The sequence below is a fragment of the Pteronotus mesoamericanus genome, unplaced genomic scaffold (assembly GCF_021234165.1).
Source record: "Pteronotus mesoamericanus isolate MK-2021 breed Mesoamerican mustached bat unplaced genomic scaffold, CSHL_Meso_final scaffold_371, whole genome shotgun sequence".
Classification (NCBI taxonomy): Eukaryota; Metazoa; Chordata; class Mammalia; order Chiroptera; family Mormoopidae; genus Pteronotus; species Pteronotus mesoamericanus.
The window spans coordinates 3,022,814-3,045,446 of record NW_026555314.1 but is presented as its reverse complement, the minus strand read 5'-3'; the positions used below and the strand labels follow the sequence as shown (position 1 = coordinate 3,045,446).

The 22,633-nt window shown below is 39.5% G+C and overlaps 1 protein-coding gene across 1 annotated transcript; it reads left to right on the top strand.

The window, feature by feature from the left end:
• The first annotated feature begins 19,812 nt into the window (after positions 1–19,812).
• LOC129086351 (olfactory receptor 8B12-like) lies at positions 19,813–20,748 on the top strand. The gene has a single exon (XM_054592820.1). The coding sequence runs from the start codon at positions 19,813–19,815 to the stop codon at positions 20,746–20,748; it is 936 nt and encodes a 311-aa protein (XP_054448795.1).
• Positions 20,749–22,633: the final 1,885 nt, after the last annotated feature.

Here is a 22,633-nt window from a genome sequence, read left to right as displayed (position 1 = left end):
GAGATATATTTCATAAGCTAAAAACCATAAACCCTCACTATTTTAATGCTTCGTTATATAATCACTAACTTTTCTCTAGTGCTCTTTCAAGGTCCATGTTATTAACCCCTCCTAAAATTTTTGGGTATGAGGAGAAATGTGTTTCGACTAGGGTTTTCATTCCCTTTTTCATATTGAGACAGCAGAAGTGCCAGACTCTAAATTATTGGGACTTTGGACGCAGACTGCTCTTTGATCATTAGCTTCTTCCCTTGGCCCAAGTGTGTAGCCTTATACATCTGCACACCCAGAGCTCTAAGAATTGTAGTTCAATGGGCTTTGCTCTTGATATCTCAGATGGTGCACAGTCTAGAAAATAAGAGGAATCTATATTATTTATTCCATTCTCTAGGAAATGGAAGCTCTAACATTAAATAAGTTATCCTATCATGCAGTGGGCAAGAGGCAGAACTGGTCCCCAAACCCAGGACGTCTGAGTACCGGTTCGTTTTCTTCGTCTAAGCTATGTTGTTTTGCTGTAGCTTCTCTTTGTGTAGAGATTTATTCTCTCTACTAAATTTAAGTTACTGAATTTTCAGAGGTAGGGGAAAGATTTTATTGCCAATCTTGGGTACACAGAAGAAAATCACCAAGGTAGTATATGTGAATTGTAAAAAATGAGAAATACAAATAAGCAAAATAAAGAAATAAAACAGAAGGAAAAAAAGAGAAGAAAAAAGGAATAAAGAAGAAAAAAAGAAAAGTAAAAAAAGAAAGAGTTAAGAAGAAGAAATACAAGTAACCAAAAATAAAATACCATTTTTCTCTCTGTGGAGACAACACTGATAATGACTACCCTTCCAGATTGTTCAGTGCGTATATGTATTTACGTGTGTATCAGTGTATCTGTATTTCTAAAACCATTTTCACCCTCTTTTTAATGTAGCAATTTAAAATATTTTGTCCCATAACTTTGGCACTCTTTCTTTTTCTTACGTGTAAGGGTCTTTAAATCCTTAGGATGTAGGTAAAGAGAAAATCTGCATTGCATTGTAACTTTTATTTAACTTTTCATTAGTGGGGTATTTAAGAGGTATTTAACTTCATAGTAACTACCACCAGAGATAGCTGAGTTATTTGACTGTTATTTCCACTTGTCACAAAGGAGAAGATAGATTTCCTCTCGGTAACAGTAGATGAAAAATTCTTACATAGCCCCTTGTACCTAATTTATGCCTCTTAAGACAGTCAAAAGATAGAAAAATCCACCCTGAATATACTGTTACCCGAATTCCGAGTGTTGTACAAAACAGAGCAGCGGTGATGCCATTCACCCAGCACAGTGCCAATGGCATTGATTTCATCTTCACACCCATCCTCATCTAATGATATAAATAGGCAAACGTGAGCCGCTATTTGATATGTTATTGTAATGATTACCTCTACTTTCACCAGACCATCAGAGGCTCACGATCGCTGTTGATGAGAACACAACACACAAAGAAAAAACACTTAGAGATGAAGGTACACATAATGTTGGAAATATCCTGCATTGAAAACAGGAGGTCATGAGAGAAATATTGTTTTCATAAAGTTGTTTTAAATCTGTCAGTACCTGTGCTGAGGAAAAATGGACAGTGTCCTGGCAATGTTAGAGGACGTCCTTGGTTTCAAGAATCAGCAAATAAATATCAGAAAATGAGAGAACGTACGTACAGATTTATTTCTACTTCTGCATGTACTCAAAGGGGCTATCACAGCCATAAAAACGGGGGCCCCTGCGGTTGGGAGACCGGGGCGTCTTTTATATGTATGTGAGCAGCACCTCTCGTGGGATGAAGTCACTGCAGAGACCGGAGCCCTTACTACAGGCGCAATTAAAGTCTTGGTTCGCACCTCTGCTGCGAATCATGTTTGGTCTCCCAGGTGTGGTAATTTTCCTCTCAGTGAGAGAGTCCTCTGGCAGGTTGGAAAACTTAGAATGGAACGCCAGCACGCAGCTGTCTTACAAACAACAACCCGGTCATCCCCGTCATCGTCATCCCCCCTCACCGCCGCCGCCGCAGCACCGCCTCATCATTACCATCGGTCGCATTACCCAGCTCCCACCACACGCGTATTCATCTCCAGGCACAATCAACGAGGCCTTACATGTTTATCTTAAAGGGTTTTTGAGCGACTTCAAATATTTTACTAACACTAACCATGCAATATAGCAAAGGGATGTGAATTCATAAGGGATGTTAAAATGTCACCCTGCCACTATACTGCATGCTGACAGCGTATAAGGTCAGGGGGTGGAGGGGCATGAGTAGATAGACTTAGGAGGACTCTTCACACATATATTGCCATTCAGAAGTTAAATATGTTCATAAGAAAATGTACTTTCCAAGAATATGTTGTGTAATATATTATCCATGAAAATAGTGCTAATGAAGATTTTTTTATTAAACTGTTTTCAGATAATTACAGGTACACCTGCAATTGCAAGAAATAATATACAGAGATCCTGTGTACCCTTTATACAGTTTACCCCAGTGAGAACATCTTGCGAAATTATACTACAACATCACACTCAGAAGAGTGCATATTGCCATAAACAATTCACTGATCTTACTCTGATTTCCTCATTTTTGCCAATAGTCACTTGTATGTGTATGTATGCATTTAGTTTCATGCAATTTTGTCATATGCATAGGCTCGTGTATCTACCACACAGTTCAAATAAAAGCACATCACTTTCCTTTTCTATTATTCAAAATAATGTTTGGGTTTCTTATTTTCCTCCAAAGGTGTCTAGTTATTTTTCTTCAGCATCCTTATACTCTCACTAATATAAACATATTTTATGTGTTTCAGTCCATTGCCATTATTATCTCTAGGTGGCTCAAAATTTTGTCTTTGGCCTGTGGAATTCTCTTCAGTGTTTCTGTTGAAAAACAGTGCTATTAGTCTGTAATACCTCCCTTGTTCTGATGTGACAAGATGTCTGAGCTCATCTCACACATTTCATTCTTCAGACCCTGAAACAACTGTTTCCTCAAGAAAGTTGCTTTCTTTTAGTGGTAATATGGTGTTTCAAGGCAAAAACTTGGGTGCCAGAGAGGGTCATTGTTTCTGGGTTATTGTTTCTAAGTCTTTTTGAAAAAGAACTAGGAAATGTGGACTCCATTTTTCTCAAAGGATTTTTTTTTTCAATTATAAATAAGAAGAACCAATAATTTTACCAGGATATATTTTGATATTTATTCTTAGGCAATTTCCTTAGGTATGATGTTTCTTTTCAATATGTGACTTTGAATCTTTTTTTAAATTTAGAAAAATTTTCTTGAATTATACATTTTTCAGTTGGTTCTGTCCCTTGCCTTTGTTTTCTGTAGGGCTCCTGCTCTAGGTAAATTAGATCTTCTTTACCTTGTATCTGCATTTGTTACTTTCCTGTAAATCCTCTTCAGTTTTTTAAAAACATAATTTACTTATCTTTTTCTCTTCATGTTTTCCTTAAGGTATTATTTGATGTGTTATTTGTTCTTCTCTAACTTCTAATTTAGTCTTAATTTCCTAAATTACTTTTCTTTTATTTCTAATAATTTCCTGAGTTCTATTACCTATATATGAGTTTTTAATTCTGATTTTTTCTTTTATACCTTATATCATTTTTAAAAAATTAATTTAGAGAAAGAGAGCAAAAGAGAGAGGGGGAGAGAGAGAAAGGGAGAAACATCTATTTATTGTTCTGCTTCCTGATGCATTTATTGGTTGATTTTTGTATGTGCCCTGATGGGAGATGGAAACCTCAACTGTGGTGTATTGGGAACATTGTTCTAATCAACTGAGCCAGACAGTCAGGGCTCTTGTATCATTTTCAAAAAGTGTTTTACCTCCTTTTGAAATATTATAATGCTATTTGTTTTTGTTTTTTTTGTGTGTGTGGGCATATGCTATGAACTGAATTGTGTTCTCTAGCATAAGCCATCCCAAATAAGCAATTAAAAGGTTGGGCCAAATATATAAAATAAATTATTATTCTCAGACATAATCCAGCATCAGGCATTGCTGGATTATGATCTATGATAAGAGAGGAACAAATATGATGAACCCTGTGTTCACCCTGACTTTTTTTGTCTGGAGATACTTTCTAGATCATGTCCCAAGGAATATATATGCAAATAAAGCATAACATTTTTGGTCAGTTGAGGAGAAGCAGTCTGGAGTTTTGGGAGTCAGAAGTAGCTGGAACATGTAGAGGAGCCTATAGAAACCACACAAAGAACTCCAGAAATCTGTATAGTGGTCTCCTTGTGCCTTTGAGTAGTAAGCTTTGCATTTCTAAGATAAAACTCCATTAAGCTGGGTCAAGAATAAATACGTGGGGAGCCTAGCCAAATTAATTATCAGAGTTTACAAAGGCATGTGAGGTGTTTGTGTTACAAGTGCTCTGAATGCAGGTCCAGCTGCCTGCTGCCACAAAAGCCAAATTTGTGAAACAGGCTGGTGAAGTACAGGCAGAAGTTCTTATTAGGAGGGAGAGGGAAAGCAGAACAAAGAGATTAAGGGGGAGGGCATTGAGGGTTCTCTATGGAAGGGACTACGTGGAGACCAGCATGGTCTTTCCCGATAGGGACCTTGAAACTGGTCAAGAGATGGTTTGGTGCAAGTCATCCTGGTTTTATATCATCTGGGCTTTACAGTTGAAGGTCAGCGAATCCCCCAAAGCTGGGATGACTGAAGATCTGAGTCTGTATTTTTTGAAGTTAGTTCTTAGAATTCTTATACAAATGTGCTATTTATCTACAAGCCAGGGTCAGCATTCACAGAAACACTGGTGGGGTGGCTACAATTTACCACTATTGTGTAACTAGCCACTAAAGAGATCTTGAACACCTGGGGCTTCTTTAGAGCAGTGGTCCCCAACTTTTTGGCACCAGAGACTGGCTTCATAGAAGACAATTTTTTCATTAACAGGGGTAAGGGGTGAGGAATGGTTTTGGGATGATTCAAACTCATTACATTCAAGCTCACCTCCTGCTTTGCAATGCAGTTCCTATCAGGCTCAGACAGGTACCAAATGCTGCCTGGAGATTGGGGAGCCCTGCTGTAGAGGGCCCGGAAGGTTTATGTCTTTTTGTTTTGTTTTGTTTATGTCTTAACATTTGGGTTAAATTGGTTTTAGAATAAAGGCTACACTTTGTATGTACTAACAAAACTTAAGCCTCAAATCCATCAGGCCGATCTACAAGTAGCTTAACTGGCTGCCAGAACAAATTTTAAGACATTTTAAAGAAATAACTATTAAAGCAGTCAACTGTGTTCACCATCCTATCAAAAATTACTAGGCAATATAATCAAGAACATGTATAAGAAAAGCAGGAGAAAAATAAATAGAAATAACAGCATGATGAAAATAAAAGACAAGCATTTTAAAACAGTTATAAATTTGTCCAAGGATTTACAAATGTGAACATAATGTAAAGAATGGAAGACATAAGAAAAACTTAAATAGTACTTTTAGAGATAAAAATATGAAGTGAAAATAAATAGACTGGATAGAAAATTAGATGTTGAAGTAGAAGAGATCAATGATAGAGCAATAGAAACTATGAAAACGAAATCACACAGAAAAAAAGCAAACAAACCCAATAACTTCTGGAACAATATCAACTGTGTAAGTAGAGTCCCAGAAGGAAGGGAGGAGACAGAAAAAATGTTTAAAGAAATAATGGTTAAAATATTTGATGGCTCTACAAATGATATAAAAAGTAAAAATATTTATAGTTGTTGAAGTTTGGTGTTGGGTACATGGGCATTTAGTAAGCTATTCTCATCATTTTGTTTGGCTTGACCACAGTACAGCCTTTTGGAAATGCACAATAAAGTGATTGGATGCCAGTTTAGGGCTTAACAGACATACGAGAACTAAAGTTCTGAGTTTGGGAGCCACTATTAGAGGTAGTTGTTAAACATAGGAGCTTAAAGTAGTTAGGGAAGACAAAGAAGTGTATATCACCTTGAGAGAGGTGAAATATGAGGGGAGAGGAAGAGAGACAAGCAACAATATGAGAACTGCCTCTACTAGACTGTAAGCTCTTCCAATGCATGAACCATGTCTTTTAATCTCTGACACTAGAATTTTAAAATGCTAATGTGTACTAATTGAAAATTAATTGAACATTAAAATGAATACTATCCCATTTGACTCTTATGTTAATCACCTTAATTTTACCCACTTCCTGAGGTTTAAAACCATTTTAAATACTTATCAGCTGTCACCTTTTCCCTCTAGCCAGTCTCTATGCGTCTTCTTGGAATAATGTGTGTTCTTGTGTCTCTCTGATGGATAGTGATGAACAACTCACTGTAGGTTATAGTAGTGCTGTTTGAGGAGCTCTGAGACATATATGTAAAGACATTGTATATATGTGTAAGTATCGGACATACATTTACATTACATATGTTGAAATATAGATATGCATTAGATATGAACTAGAAATAACTAAAGAAAAGAAATCATTAAGCAGAGATTCAGGTTTTGTACCAAAATGAACATGGTCAAATATATCTCTTTCTATACTGCTTCTTGTTTGTGTTAAAGCAAATTGTCAGTGAATTTGATCCAGGAGAAGCCATGGGTGAAATGCACTTGAAATACGGTTTTCCCAGCAGTGATCTCTGAAGTAACGCCAACTCAGAGGAAGTTTTCCTGGTGTTGCATCATGCAGGCAAGAATTCTCTAAGGCTCCTAGAGAAAAGTGAACTTTTAATGAACCCCCAAGGTCTTCGTTGCAGTTGCATTCCTAAGAGAGTTTATGATAGTTCATTGTTTTTCTCCATTTGTAACTTAAGTGTAGTGGGATTAAGATCAGTCTTTGGGATTCATTAGAGTCACTGGAGGACACAGAAAAGTTCCAAGTGTAAATCAACAAATAAAGCACCATTATTATGGAGTATTAGGTAAACATGTCTCACAGAGGTGGGTAAGCAAGCAGGCATTGATATGTGCACACACGTAAACAGTGATAGGTGCAGTGATTGTAGTTGAACTTGACAAGAAGCTGGGTTTCTGCATTTGTGGTGTGATTTGATAAACGGCTCATGAGATGTCCCAACCAAAAACAGCCTAATTGCTTGTCCACTGAGGCTTGAGTTTCTCCAAATAGAAATTCTGCCCCTCCCCCCTTTGGCTAAAAACATCATAAATGCCATGTGTTTGTATTGGGAGTAGAGATAGCTACGCACCAGCTCAATTAGTCCCTGTACAAAGGAGTTTATCATATCCCTTACTGAGAGCTGATCTGAAAATTAATGGGACTTAGAACAGCTGGTGCTGCCTATTTTAAAGACCAGAAATATGTGTGGGCAGTGACCTTCATTCTGTCACTTGTGATTTTATGAAAAGCTCAAAAGATCTTTTGGTTTCTCTTAACTTGTCACTACATACAAAATTTCTTCTACTACAGCCAGTGTTTATGGTGAAGCAGTTGATTGAAGCTCAGGACAATAATGTGTTGTCTGTGAGGAGTGACATGTTCACTGGTTAGTCCATTAGAGTCGTTAATGTTAACAGCACAGCTCTGACCATAGTTTTTCAAGACTTGACTCAAATGGTCTCTTCACAAGGACACCTAATCTACATCCTCCTTAAACACACAACCCACAGCCCTTCCTTTGTTTTTTATAGCCCCTATTATTTTCTAAAATATTACATAAGTTACTTGTTTTATTTATTGTCTGTCTTCCCCCTATTAGAGTAAAAGCTCAGTGAGGGAGAGGGGACTTTGTTTTGTGTAGTGCAATCCCTAGAACAGTGCCAGACACATAGTTTCTCAAGAATTTTTGAATGAATCAATTAATGTCATTCTGTTATTCAAAGGCTCTTAGAGCTTACTCATTGGCTAACAAATGGCCTTTGGGCTCAACATTCTAGACTCTCCTTAGTGTATTCTTGGTGTGCTCTGCCAGACTAATTCCTTAATTCTTTCAAGAGTTACTCAGATTGCCCTGGCTGGTGTGGCTCAGTAGTTCAAGAACCTGTGAAACAAAGGTTCGTTGTTCCATAGCCAGTCAGGGCACATGCCTCGATTGTGGGTTGGGTCCCCAGTAGGGGGTGTGTGAGGGGCAACCACACATTGATGTTTCTCTCCCCCTCTTTCTCCTTCTGTTACCTTCTCTAAAAAAATACATTTTTAAAAATCTTTTAAAAAAAAAGTCATTCAGGTTGATGCATAGTATCAATAGTCCATTCTTTATCATTGAGCTGTATTTCATTGTGTAAACAAATCACAGCTTATTTATCTACTTTCCTCTTGATCTTTATTTGGATTGTTTTCCAGTAAGGGAAATGTCTTGGCTCTTATGAATAAAGCTGTTATGAACATTTGTGTATAAAACATTTTGTAGACATATGCATTTGGGGGGCATGGTATCTGACTGGGTTTGGAGTCTCTGGTTCACGGGGTAGATATGTATTTCACCTTACTAAGTACTGCCAGCTTTATAAATAGTTACATCACTTCACATTCCCAATAGCAATAAGAGAGAGTTTTATTGGCTTTACATTCTTGCCAACATTTGGTATTATCAGTCTTTTAAGTTTTAGCTATTATAATAGGTACATTGTGGCTTTAATTTGCATTTCTCTAATAATGTGTTTTTACAAATTGATTACAAGATCTTTCCCCCAACAAAAAAAGATTAGGACTTGTTTTATTATAATATTTGCTTTATTGCAGTGGTCTGGAACTGAACTTGCAATATATCATAATTAATCCTGTACATGTATTGTGAATATTTTCTTCCTGTCTGTAGTTTGTCTTTATATTTTCTTAATGCTGTGTTTCAAAGAGCAGAAGTTTTAAATATTGATCGAATAGAATTTCTGGGGTTTTTTTTTAATGGTTAGTACCTTTTATGTTTAAGAAATCCTTCCTATTCTAAGGTCTTGAAGATATTCTCCTATTTTCTTCTATAGGCTTAACTTTTATTTTTTATTTTTTAATTAAATTCATTGGGGTGACATCGGTTAAAAAGATTATATAGGTTTCAAGTGTACGATTCTATGATACATCAGTAGATGAGTGGATAAAGATGCTGCAGTTACATGTATACAATTAAATATTACTCAGCCATAAAAAAGAGTGAAATCTCACCATTTGTGATAGCATGCATGGACCTCGAAGGTATTATGCTAAGTGGAGTATGTGGTCAGTGAAAGATAGGTACCATATGATTTCACTTATATGTGGGATCTAAAGAACAAAATAAAGGAATAAAACAAAAAAAAAAGAGAGAGAGAAAGACTCACAGACACAGAGGACAAACTGATGATTACCAGAGCGGGGGGGATGTTGGGGGCCTAAGTGGTGATCACCAGTTTAGTACAGATTCAGATTTGGCACCGATTCCAAGACTCAGGCCACTGTGCAAAAGGCTCAGGGTGCACCGATGCCTGCGGACCTTTGATGTGGGGCAGGGTCTCAGGGAGTCATCAAGGTGGAGCTAGTTGAGTTCCCCCGGCTAGAGATGAAGATTTGCCTGTGTTGTGGGAGGGCTTAACACAGGAAAGGTGGTGTCCACCAGCCACATGGGAGGATGGCCCAAACCCAAAGCCAGACCACTCAGGCCCTCCTGGCATGTCTCCGGCACTTCCCCAAACCCGACTGGAACCTCTTGGAGTCCTTCAAGAAAGACTGAAATACAGGCTCAGGCCAGCCACCACTGACAAAGCTTCTGGCCCTGTGTAAGCTGGCTAGGGCAGGGCCTCAGTGAGCGGTCAGGTGGGAGTAGTGTAGCTCACCAGGCTAATGCCCTGTTGGGGGAGTCCTTAACCCAGGAAAGGTGGCACCGTTGGTTGTGCAGCAGGAGGACTCTACTGAGGGGCATTGGAGGCTGTCCCTCCAGCCCTCACCCCAAAGCCACACAAGTCAGAGTCTCCCCATATGACTCCGGCACCTCCTGAGCCGCCATCCCTTTGCTAGAGCCCAGGGTGAGTGCCTGCAAGCCGGAGTTTGTGCATTGCTTCTCTGAGAGGGTGCTTGGGTTTTCAGCAGCCTTGCATCTCACCTGGGCTGGTGGAGTCCCACTGATTTTCACGGCCAGATATTATTTGGGTTCCTCTTTCCAGCTCTGGTGCCCTGGGCTGGGGAGCTTGGCGGGGGACTGAGACCTCTTGTTTCTCAGATGGGAACTCTGCAGCTGAGATATCCCTCTGGATTCTTGGCTGTAGTGTGTGGGGTGTGAGAATAGCCAGTTTCATGTCTCTGCCTCTCCTACAGGTCTCAGTGCAGCCTCTTCTTTATATTGCTAGTTGTAAGACCTTGGTTCAGCTACTCTTTAGGTGGTCATCCAGGTTGGTTGTTCCAAAATTTAGTTGTCATTTTCATGGGATCATGGGAAGAGGTGAGTGTAGCTTTCACCTCCTCTCCCAGCTTGAACTCCTCTCTGTTTTCATTTTCTTTAAGGATCAGTAATTTTATCAGGATATTGTTTGTTTTTCATTCTGAGTGAGTAGTCTTTGGTATGCTGTATTGCTTTTCTTCAATCCTTTTTTTACTCAGGAGAATTTTTCTGAACTCTAAATAGTATTTGTTCTGTTCTCCTGCTTTTGTTATCTTCCTGGGCCTGCTGTTCTCTGCATATTGGATCATCTTTGTCTTGCTTTGAAGTTAAAATTTCCTCTTGAATTCTTTCTTTTGATCTTAAATTGTCCCTCCTTTTCCACAAATTATTTTTCTAATGGTGTTATTTATTCTGCTTGTTTCCTCTCCTTTTACTTCAGTTTAGCCTTCATTTCTGAAATATTTTTCTTTAGTTCCTAATTATTTTCTGACCTCTATTGCCTAATTTATGAGTTTTTGTACATTTTGGTTTATATTGTTCTTTCATATCATATTTTATTTAAATTATTTTAGTGCACTTTGAAAAAAGTTTGGAGTGTTTATGTATTTTGTAGACATATTTTTCGGCCTTGCTTTTCTTTCTTTTTTTCCTTTTTTTGTTATAGCTGTTTTTCTGTTCCATGGTCTCTTCCCTCTCACCCTCATTTTTAAGGATACTTTTTCTACCTCATATGTGTATTTTGTCATATAATAACTTTATATTGAACTTGAAAACCTAGATACCTTTACTTATTTTAAGAAACTCTACTGTCCCTGTGCTGTGTAGTTTGGATTATATTCCCAGAAATTTCTTACCAGTTTGAGGCTTTGTTCTGGAGAAGAGTTCTGTATGATTAGATTTGAGATTTGTGAAGCACAAACTGATGCGGCACCTTCACACCTTACCTTGAAGCTTTGATGCTCACCTGCTAGTGGAGTGTGTTAAACCCCTCCCAGTGTCTGCTGCTACTCTCAGTCTGGCCTGCTAATCTTTCCTGTAAGTTAAAATATAATAGGTTGAGATGGAAGAAAAAAACTCAACATACTAAAGGCCACATATAACAACCCCATCCTATATCTAAAATAACCAGTGAAGAAAAATGGAAAGCTTTCCCTCTAATTTCAGGAACAGACCAGAATGCCCACTCTCACCACTTGTCTCCAATATATTACTAAAGTCCTACCTAAGGCAATTAAGCAAGACAAAAAAATAAAAGGCATTGAAATCAGAAAGGAAGAATAAAGACATCAATATTTGCAGATATGATTTTATATAAAGAAATTCTCAAAGACTCAACTAAAACTGTTGAAACAAATCAGTGTTTTCAGTAAAGTTGCAAGATAAAAAATCAGCATACAGAACTCAGTTGCATTTATGTATGCGAATAATGAAACAGCTGAAAAAGAAATAAAACTATCCCAGTCACAATATCATAAAAAACAATAAAATATCTAGAAATAAATTTAACCAAGGAAATAAACAAATCTGTACCATAAAAACCGTATAAGTCAAAGAAGATACAAAGAAACAGACAGACATCTCATGTTCATAGGTCAGAAAAATCACTACTGTTAAGTGCCCATACTACCCACAGCCGTGTATAGGTTAAGCAAAATCCCTATAAAAATTCTAATGGCATTCTTCACAGAAATAGAAAAAACAATCTTAAAATTTGTATGGAAACACAAAATAATGATTCCCAAACTATGCCAAATGGAAGGAATTTAACACAAAAGAGCATATATTGTATGATTACATTTTTATAAAATTCAAAAACAGGCAAAAATAATATATAGTGCCTACAATTAGGCAGGACTTTTCTAGGACCAGGATAAAGACCATTCCTTTATACCAAGTAGCTTTTTAGGGTGATGAAAATTTAATATTTCTTGATTGAGTGGTGGTTCCACGGGCATATCAATTTTTCAGAAACCACTGAAAATATACATATAAACTGGGCTCATTTTATTATGTCAGCTGTACTTCAGTAAAGTAGTTTTATGTATTCAAATACAACATGTGAATGGGCAAAAGCAAGAAACATAAAATTAAATTGCTGAAGCCAAATAAAACTAGTAATCAAAGAAATATGAATTAAAGTAAGGTAATGGCAATTTTTAGCATCAAACTGGCTCAGTGTTATGAACTTGTTAGAAAAGACAGGGGGAAAGGCATGCTTATACATGACTGGTAGGTGCATACTTGAAAAAGCCTTTCGTGAAAACATTTCAGCAATATTCTTTTTTTTTTTAACATTCAGTGAGTATATTTATTATGACATGCACAATTCTAAATACTTTGTCTTATTTTATCTTCACACAAAATTATGAGGTAGGTATAATTATCTCCATTTTAGAATTTCTACTAAGACACATGTGTATAAAAACAGAAAAATTCCAAGGAAGGGTAAATACTAAACAGATAACTACTATCCTTCATGAATGAAAATGGGTACAAGGATAGTGGTCAAAGGGTATGTTTTTCTTATTTGTAATTTTTAAATCTTTTATAAGGAAACTATATTCATGAATTATTTCTGCAATTAAAATGAGACATGATAAAAAGAGTCAAAGGACAATGTCCATTATGGTGCTGTGTATAATGGCAAAAAGCTCTGGAAGAAACTACAATTTCTATCAATAGGGATATGATAAAATGGTATGATGGCAACACAAGGAAACACCATAAAGCCATTAAAGGATCTCTATTTACTGAGTGCAAAGTTGTTCATGAAAGTTTGTATAGTAAGAACGCCTAAATTTTCTAAGGAGCAAAAAGTAGGTTGTCTTCAAAAATAAAGAGGTCACTTCTCTGTTATTAAAGGTATTTTAAAAATAAAGGTATTTTACAAACCATGATGTAAACAGATGGACTTTACAGTCACATAAATTTAAGATGAATTATATGATTAAGAATATAACAACTATAGACAAATTAGGGGGAAAAAGAACATAAAAATCACAGGATTACAATTCAGCATAAATTCTCTGATTTTTAAGGTTATAAAAATGTCAAAAGTTCTGTAATTTTCAGCATTTGCTAGGCTGAGTTACCTGATGTCAGGAGAAATACAAATTTTATTAAAGAGCTTCCAAAATGTATTTTACTAGTGGGGTGTTTTTCCTTCATTTTTCTTGGGCTAAATAAGCTGCACATTTCAGCAATATTCTTAACAGAGAGCATATTATTAGACTTAGCGATTTAACTTCTGTGAATTTGTTCTCAGAAAATAAACGTGCAAAAATGTGCATTCAACTCAGTAGCATTTATCTTAGTGAAAATTGGACATAATAAAATGTCAAACAAAAAAAGCGAGAGGGGTTCTGGTCAAGATGGTGGCATAGGTAAATGCTCTCACAACCACATCAGAATTACAACTAAACTACAGAACAATCATCATTCAGAACCACCTGAAATTTAACTGAACAAAAGTCTCATAACTAAGGATATAAAGAAGCCACATAGAGACTGGTAAGGGGTAGAGATACAGAAAGGTCCGGTCCCATACCCACGTGTCAGTTAAAAACTGGAACAGATATCTCAGCAGTGGAGGACCCCTAAGGAGCAAGGGGGTCCCAGCTCTGCATCAGGCCACCCGGCTCAGGGGTCCAGTGCCAGGAATAGAAGTCCCCATAGCTGCTGGCTGTGAAAACCAGAAGAAATTGGGGCTGAGTGAGACATGGGGCTGCAGAAGTCCCAAGTGTTCCTCTCAAAGGGCCCAAACACTGACTTAATCAGATTTAGTCACTCTAGTGCTGGGGCAGCAGCTCAAAACATGCCAGGAATATATGAACAGAAAGTAAAATATCTGGCATTAGGGTAAGAACTGGAGGGGAAGCTTTCTCACAGACAGGAGTGCTGGCAGAGGTCATTTTTCCCTTGCTGAGTTCTCCCCCAACAGAGCCTGGAGGCCAGTGCCATATCTGACTCTCCATCAAAGTGGGTTACACTGTTGGCCCTACTGGTGACTCCCTGAAACTCCACCCCACTCAACTTTTGGGCCCGCTGAAGTTGTTTTCAGTGGCTTTTCCATACTACTGGCCTGTGTTGATTCATGCTATGGACTTTCCTAAAATCTCTCCAAAAAGCAGCATCTGGCTTTGGTGTGCCTTGTACCTCTTCTTAAGCTTGGCACAAAAGACAGCCAGCCTTGGTTAGCCACTTGGCCTCTCCTGGACACTTCCAAATCCAGCACAAGTAGCTCATATCAGGTGTATCCGGGTAGAAGACATGCTGTGTTTGACCTTGCCCTGTACCTCACTGGAGGCCCCAGAGCCAGTGGACCCAGTGAATAGCTTTAGACCATGTTGGAGCACCACCCAACCACCTCCACAAGTGAAACACTTAAGGAGCAGACTGAGCAGGCACCAGAACCACTGAAGTGAGTCCTGCTCTTTAGAGTGGACCTAATATCATGCTGATCCTCCATGGTGGTTGCAGCCAGTCCTTGCAGCCTATTGACCTGGGGGTAAATCCCTCTGATGGACATGCCAACAGCAATCAGGGCTCAACTACAACAGAAAGATGTACGTATCCCACATGGGGAATCACACCTGGAGTGTACAGTTCAGGTGATTGGAGAAGCTGTGCCAATAGGCCCTACAGGACACCTAACTGACTGCATAAGACCTCTCTGCTAAGACCAAGAGATATAGCAGCTCTACCTAATATATAGAAACAAACACAGAGAGGCAGCTGAAATGAGGAGACAAATGAAAGAACAGAACAAAAATCCAGAAAAAGAATTAAATAAAATGGAGACAAGCAATCTACTAGGTGCAGAGTTCAAAACACTGATTATAAGGATGCTCAATGATCTCAGTGAGAACTTCAACAAAGAGATGGAAAACATAAAAACAGAGGTAGAACATATAAAATACCAGTCAGAAATTACAATACAATATAATACAATAGGAATACAATACAGTAACTGAAATGAATACAGGGAATCAACAGTAGAGTAGGTGGAGGAGAGAATCAAAACAGCAATTTGGATGTTAAGAAAGAGGAAAACATACAATCAGAACAGAAAAAAAGAAAAATGAATCAAAAAATGAGTTTCTGGGACAACTTCAAGCATAAAAACATTCTCATCATGGGGGTACTATAGGAGAAGAGAGACAGCAAGAAATTGAAAACCTATTTGAAAAAATAATGACAGAAAATTTCTCTAACCTGGTGAAGGAAATGAACATACTAGTCCAGGAAGCCCAGAGAGTCCCAAACATGAACCCAAAGAGGTTCACACCAAGACACACCATAATTAAAATGCTAAAGATTAAAGACAAAGAAAGAATCTCAAAAGTAGCAAGAGAAAAGCAATTGGTCACTTACAAAGGAGCTCCCATAAGACTGTCAGATGATTTTTCAACAGAAGCATTTCAGGCCAGGAGAGATTGGCATGAAATATTCAAAGTGATAAAAGCAAAGATGTACAAATGTTATCATAGACAGTTAGTTAGATATTAACCAAAAGGGAAATCAGATGCAGATAACTGATTAAACCTGCTTAAGCTTTACAGTCACTCTGGGTAACCCACCCCACTAACGTGAGAGGGCAGAAGATGGTGCAGGGGAAAGTCCTTTCACTAGGTGCATGTGAAGCCAAAATGGTGACCATAATTGAGAGGAGACTAACTTGCAAAAACCTGGAGAAAACAATGGATAGGATACGGACAAAAGCCCTGGAAAGCCAGGAAGGAGCCTGGAGAGTTTGAAAGAAGGCCTGCTCTCTTCCAAGTCCAAGAAAATATCGGGAAGCTTAACAAAGGCCCCAGTCTCCTTATGGCAGTCATGTGGGCCAGAACACAGTTGGGAGCAGAGACTGAGCTGGACTACTGGATGAGCTGGACTACTGGAGCCTTGGGTGCTGGGGTAATGCCATGGCAACTCTGGACCCTGGCCCTCTGGTCCTAGTGGGCACAGGTGTGGGCTTGCAGTGCTGGAAGCTGGACTTCTTCCACAGCAAGACAGAGCTGAACCACCTGGCCTTGGATGAGGACTTGGGCATGAAGTACTTGGGGGCAGTGAATACAATCTACCAACTGAGTGTCGGGAAAGTGCCTCATCACGTGTGTCAGCCTCTTAAGAGGTATCTGTGTCCTGTGTGTCCTTCCTTCTCTCAGGCTGTACTTTTGCTTTCTTTCCTTTTAAAATCTGGGGGTCCCCTTGAGACAACCAGGGAAGCAATAGGCATTAAAGACTCCCCTTTTTGCTTTTATAATGTCCTTTCCTGAGTCTTGGCAGCCCAGTCTAGACCCAATCTTGTTGCTGTGGTCTGGCCTCTTTTATCTTAAGCCCTTCCTTTGTTTTCACTCTAATAAACCTTGCCATTAGTGCTTAAAATCTTCCTACATGTGTTTTCCTGGAATGAGTTTCCTGTGACACTGTGGAAGAACCTATTCCCTTCAGTAACATAACCAAGATTATTTTATCCAGCAAAGCTACCATGTAGAATCAAAAGAAATAAAGAGCTTCCCAGACAAGAAAATGCTAAAGGAGTTTATCACCACCAAACGAGTATTACAAGAAATGTTAAAGGATCTTCTTTAAGAAGAGGGTAAAAGGTAAAAAAAAATATATGAATAATAAAATGGCAATAAATACATATCTATCAACAATTAGTAAATTGACCTGTTAGTGAATTAGCTTTTGTGAACTGATTTTCAGGGAAATGGCCTGACTTCTTTAATTAGAATCAATTTGACTTTATTACTGATGGAGGTGATTGAGTAGTAGAAAATTGTGTCATTTACTATCATTTATTAAGGGAAGGAATATAGGAAGAGAAAATTTTTGAAGAAAGGTAGTGATATAATTTTTTAATGTGTGGAATTTTAGTTATCTGTTGGCTGGTCAGATGTGGATAGAAGCACAGGTTTGGAAGTCATCAGTAGAGGGTAATTCAAGATATGGGAGTGAACGAGAAACAAGATCCTTCAGAAGCTCATCAAAGCTGTTTTCACATGAAGGCCTCTCAGCTGCCATCTCTTCAGCTCACTAGCCAGGTTGGTGCTTTTTATTAAAAAAATACTATGATCTGTAGGGATTGGTTTGGTACCATACTTGTGCAACTTTGATTATATACGAGAAACCTGAGACCTATGCACTTATATGAGACACAAATGCAAAGATTTTATTGTATGTAAATCTTCACATGCCCCATAATGTGGCATGTATAATATATAGTTTAAATTAGAAATAAAGAAGGAAGCCATTTTCCAAAGGTTCAAGTTTTGGAAAGGCGATAGTACTACACAAATGGAAGGACAAAATAGCTTTTTTGTGCTCCTATTGTACTGTAACAAGTCATCAGGTAACATGGCTTTACAGAAACCCTGCTAAAGATGAATTTGGAAATGAGGTTGTCATGGAAACTCTCTGAAGCCAAAAATCCACCTAGAGCTTTCAGACAACTCACGATGTCTTCTTTGCACTTGGATCTGAAGTAGAGCTTATTTTAATTTCATTTTAATGAATTATTTTTCTACTTTTTTTCGTGGAATTGACAACAGATATTGGGATCTGTTAGAATTACTCTGGGCAGTGGACGATTCTCAGTGTAAACAGAGTAAACAGACAGATGAGGCGCCATCTCTGCTGAGCCTTAGCTGGGGGAGGGCAAGTCCTCACGCTGCACGGGCTGCGCTCAGCCCCACACGGGCCTGTGTGCAGTGGTTTCTGTTGCACATGCCTGGAGGAAGGTGGGTTTCACCTTTACGTTCTGATTCCCTAACTTTCCAAAGACAACCTGACATTAATACAGGATCAAACCTATCTAATCCACTGGCTATAAAGTCTTTCATTCTTAATATATAAAAGCCCCTGGTAAGAAGTGTGCACTGACAATCACTATACAAAATTTTATTACTCCCTATATAAAATAAATTTTTCTGAGACAATTTGACAATGTGTTCAGATTACAGTAGCCAAAATTGTTGTCTGGAGACAAAATTGGGTGCTGTCAGTAACAGATGTTAAGTACTTGTGTTTGCTTAAGAAGACATGCAAGGTCCCTGGCCCCTCTGAAATTTGGACAGGCCAGAGATTGACTCAAAGTTCTAGAACCAACCAGCTATGTGTGCTCCTCACTTTTAAAGCACAGACTAATAGATCTAACTTATGCAGTTGTTCTGAGGAATAAACACAGTAAAATTATTTATGTTGTGTGCTTTGGATTCTTCAGATGACGGTGCCAGGTGAGGTAAAGTGTTTGGTACACAAGTGTGCTCAGTACATGTACTACAGTTATTTCCTCCACAGCCCTTCGTTCTTAATTATACTTAAAAAAGATGTAACCTGAATGAAAGGATAACCATTAAAAGCCCTGTCTAGCTTTATCAAGCGCATAAACACACACTCTTCTTCCTTAGAGACCATGGATCCTAAGGGAGCCCCTATAACTAGGTCACGGCTGTCTCCAACCCCAAATAAGACTCTTCAGTCTCCTGTTACCCACGGATGTTATAAAGGTGCTGTCCTGTGCCTGGAAGCTGGACAGGAGGCTCGGGACAAAATCAACGAGAGACCATGTTCCTCAGCTCAGCAGGAGAACCTAGGCAACCTAGGGACTTTGAGTTTTATAGGAGACAAGCTAAAGCAGCGCGGTCTGAGCCCTGAGTTGTCACCTTCTTGTCAGCAGGGCCACCCGAGTCTCCATGAGAGAGGTGGCTGGGAGCCAGTAGATCCAGCACTGTGACTGCAGGCAGAAGGACAGTGAGTGCCTGCCGGACCTGGCCTGCCCTCGAGCTGGGAAGTTAGGGTCCACAGCTCCGACCCCAGAGCCAGACTGCCTGAGCTCCCCTTCTGCTGCCACTCAGAAGGACTGGGACTTGTGCCCAGGGTCCTCACCTGTTCAGAGGGTTTGATCAAAATGCCCCAGAGCGTGTAGAAGAGTGCCATTAGCACAGTTAGTGCTCGGTAAGTGTTTCTTTTCTCTTCGGTTTAGTTACCAACTTTACCTCATTACTGCAGTATTATTTTCACATGACAATTCCACAGCCATTCCAGCTAAAGGCTTCGAGTGACACGGCCCCGTCTTCCCTTCCTGACCAGCACTAACCAAAGGCAGAAGGTCTGGGGCCAGGTCAGCTGGCTTCCCCCTCCCCACAACACTCCAGAGAACGGCCCAGGTCATACAAAACTTGACCCAGGGCTGCAGAGGGCAGGCAGTGCCGGAGGAGGGCCACCGCAAGGACGCAGGGCCATCCCGGCTAAGCTTTGAGGGCTTTCTCCTCAGCTGGATGAGCCCTCGCTCAGGAGGCAAAGTTCACCACACACAGCCACTGGGATGGTTCAAAGCACGTGGGGTCCAGAAAGACAGAGATGCGGGTACAAGGAGAAGCCATCGCCTTTGAGTTCCCAACCTCCCTGTTCAAACACCATCCTCAGGATGGGTGGTTTTCCTCTCTCTCTGTGAGCAATTCTTTTCTTTTTCCCTCCAGGCCCTCCCAGAGGAGGATGGCTGCGGGCAACACCTCCTCTGTGGCAGAGTTCCTCCTCGCTGGCTTAACGGGCCAGCCGCGGCTCCAGGTGCCCCTCTTCTTCCTGTTTCTAGGTTTCTACGTGGTCACCGTGGCGGGGAACCTGGGCTTGATCACCCTGATTGCACTGAACTCTCACCTTCATATTCCCATGTACTTTTTCCTCTTCAACTTGTCCTTCGTGGACTTTAGTTACTCCTCTGTCATTGTCCCCAAAATGCTTGTGGGTTTTGTCTCAGAGAAGAACATCATCTCCTACACAGGGTGTATGACTCAGCTCTTTTTCTTCTGTTTTTTGGTCTTTTCTGAATCCTTCATGTTGTCAGCAATGGCATATGACCGCTATGTTGCCATCTGTAAACCATTGTTGTACACGGTCACCATGTCTCCTCAGGTGTGTGTACTCCTTTTGCTGGGTGTCTATGGGGTAGGGCTTTTGGGGGCTATGGCTCATACAGGAAATATCATTTTTCTGACCTTTTGTGCAGACAACCTGGTCAATCATTACATGTGTGACATCCTCCCCCTCCTTGAGCTCTCCTGCAATAGCTCTTACAGGAATTTGCTGGTGGTCTTTGCTGTTGTGGCCTTTGGCATTGGGGTGCCCATTGGTGCCATTTCTCTCTCTTATGGCTTCATTCTTTCCAGCATTTTCCGCATTAGCTCCACGGAAGGCAGGTCCAAAGCTTTCAGTACCTGCAGTTCTCACATAATTGCTGTTTCTCTTTTCTTTGGGTCTGGAGCTTTCATGTACCTCAAACCACCTTCTGTCTTACCCCTTGACCAGGGGAAAGTGTCTTCTCTATTCTATACCATTGTGGTGCCCATGCTGAACCCCTTAATCTACAGCCTGAGGAACCAGGATGTCAGATTAGCCATGAAGAAAACCTTGGGAAGAATAACTTTCACTTGAAAAATATTAGAGATTGAGGAAAGGGATGAGGATTTTTAAATTGGAGCCTTTATTAATATTATCAATAAGGAATTCAAGCTTCATGTTTTTGTTTTCTGTATATAAAGAAAATTTAAACTCTCTTTCCCAGATGGGTTCACTTTCTCTCACTGTCACCCCCAACACGTCCTTCTGTATTTTGTGAAAATAGTGTCTGCAGTTTTAGAGTTCCCAATATTGAATGGGGCTTCAGAGTCATTTCATCTAGTCCAAGAATATAGAACCACCTGGGGCAGAGCTGGGACTGCAACCCCAGCCTGGATCTCCATTCAGTTTGTTTTCCTCTACGCCATGTCTTCTTGCCTCATCCCTTTCTTGTAAGATTTCATTTCACATGTCAGTTGACCTAGCACATCTAAGTTACAAGTGCCTTGACAGTAACTTCACGGAACTCGAACAAAATAATTCTAATACATCACATTTTGTAAGAGAGTCGGAGGTGAGTGTTTTATTGAGTTGGTCTTGGCAAAATGACAAGGTAAGTGTTTGTTGAATTTTGTGGTGTGTAAGTGGGAAGTGTGCTAGGTTTCCCAGAGAGGCAAGGGTGGTGACCACCGACCAACTTGGTGGCACGAGTGGGGCACGAGGGATGTAGGTTAGTGAATTAGGACTTTCAGGGGAGAGAGAAATGTCATTGTATGGGGTACCAAGAAACTGGGTGGAAGTGTCATATTATTTCAAGGCTGAGACAGAATTTGGAGTCTCATTTCAAGGGTTATCTTGGTTGTGGTCCAAGGTCACTGGGAGCTGCACTGTCTAATATAATAGTCACTAGTCATGCGTGGTATTGAGCAACTGAAATGTGGTCCTCCAAATTGAGACATACTGTGTAAGTGGGCAAAGTGAAGTGTGATGTACACACCACATCTTTGAAGAATATGAAAACAATCTCAGTGATGCTTTTTTAGTACATCTTGAAGTGAAAAACATTTGGATATATTATGTTAAATAAAATAGTATATCTTTAAAGTAAATTTGTTTATTTTTAAGGTATCTTCTACAAAGTTTAGAATTATAGAGGTGGCTTGAATTGTACTTCTACTGGGTGACACTGGTCTACAGGATGTAACAGGGCACTAGCTGGCTGTGGGTCCTGATTCAATTACCAGACAGCACCAAGGTGCTGCTTATGAGGAGAGGCGATTGCTATGGAATTTTCAGGCATCGCAGATGACATCGATGTTCTAACAATGAGGCACATGGGTAAGAAATGGCGATCTCAGGATAAGTTCATAAATTCACCATATTATGAAATGGGAAATACAGCTTTATATTAAAAATCAAAGGGACAAGTTTTGTCTAAACTCACTGTTATTGGTAAAATTTCTTTGAGAAGCAATGATAAATGAAGTGCTGAGTGAAATATTTTGACTTATGGACTTTTCCTTGGGAAAGTCCACTTCTCTTCAGAAATAAGGGAAGTTTGACTGACTGTTGGGATTTGCCTTTTGATTCTGTTCACTGTTGCCAAAAAGAAAAGAATAAGCATAGAAAGGGAGGATTGAAATGAGATTAAATACAGGGTCTGGCAGAGGTAACCCTATTGAGTGTGGTTCGTGGGGCACGTGAGTGTCTCACACAAGATAGACAGCAATTGAACATTTCACCTAAAATGTCATGTGGTGTGCTTGACTGTGATATTGTTATGATACAGAATCACATGCTTATGATTTTGTAATAAAAGATTTTTGTGCAATACAAAGGGTTGTTGTTTGTGCCAGACCCTGTAGATCCCTGAATTTACGGAGCCTAGAATTTAGAAGTTGAGGTTGGTGTATTGAATATGGTGAACAATGTAGGTAGTGAAAGAAAACAGAACCCTCCTTTTGAAAATTTTGCCTTCTAA

Bases quoted from the DNA above. Each gene is read 5' to 3' on its own strand.
- LOC129086351 (XM_054592820.1), top strand. From the start codon at position 19,813: ATGGCTGCGGGCAACACCTCCTCTGTGGCAGAGTTCCTCCTCGCTGGC.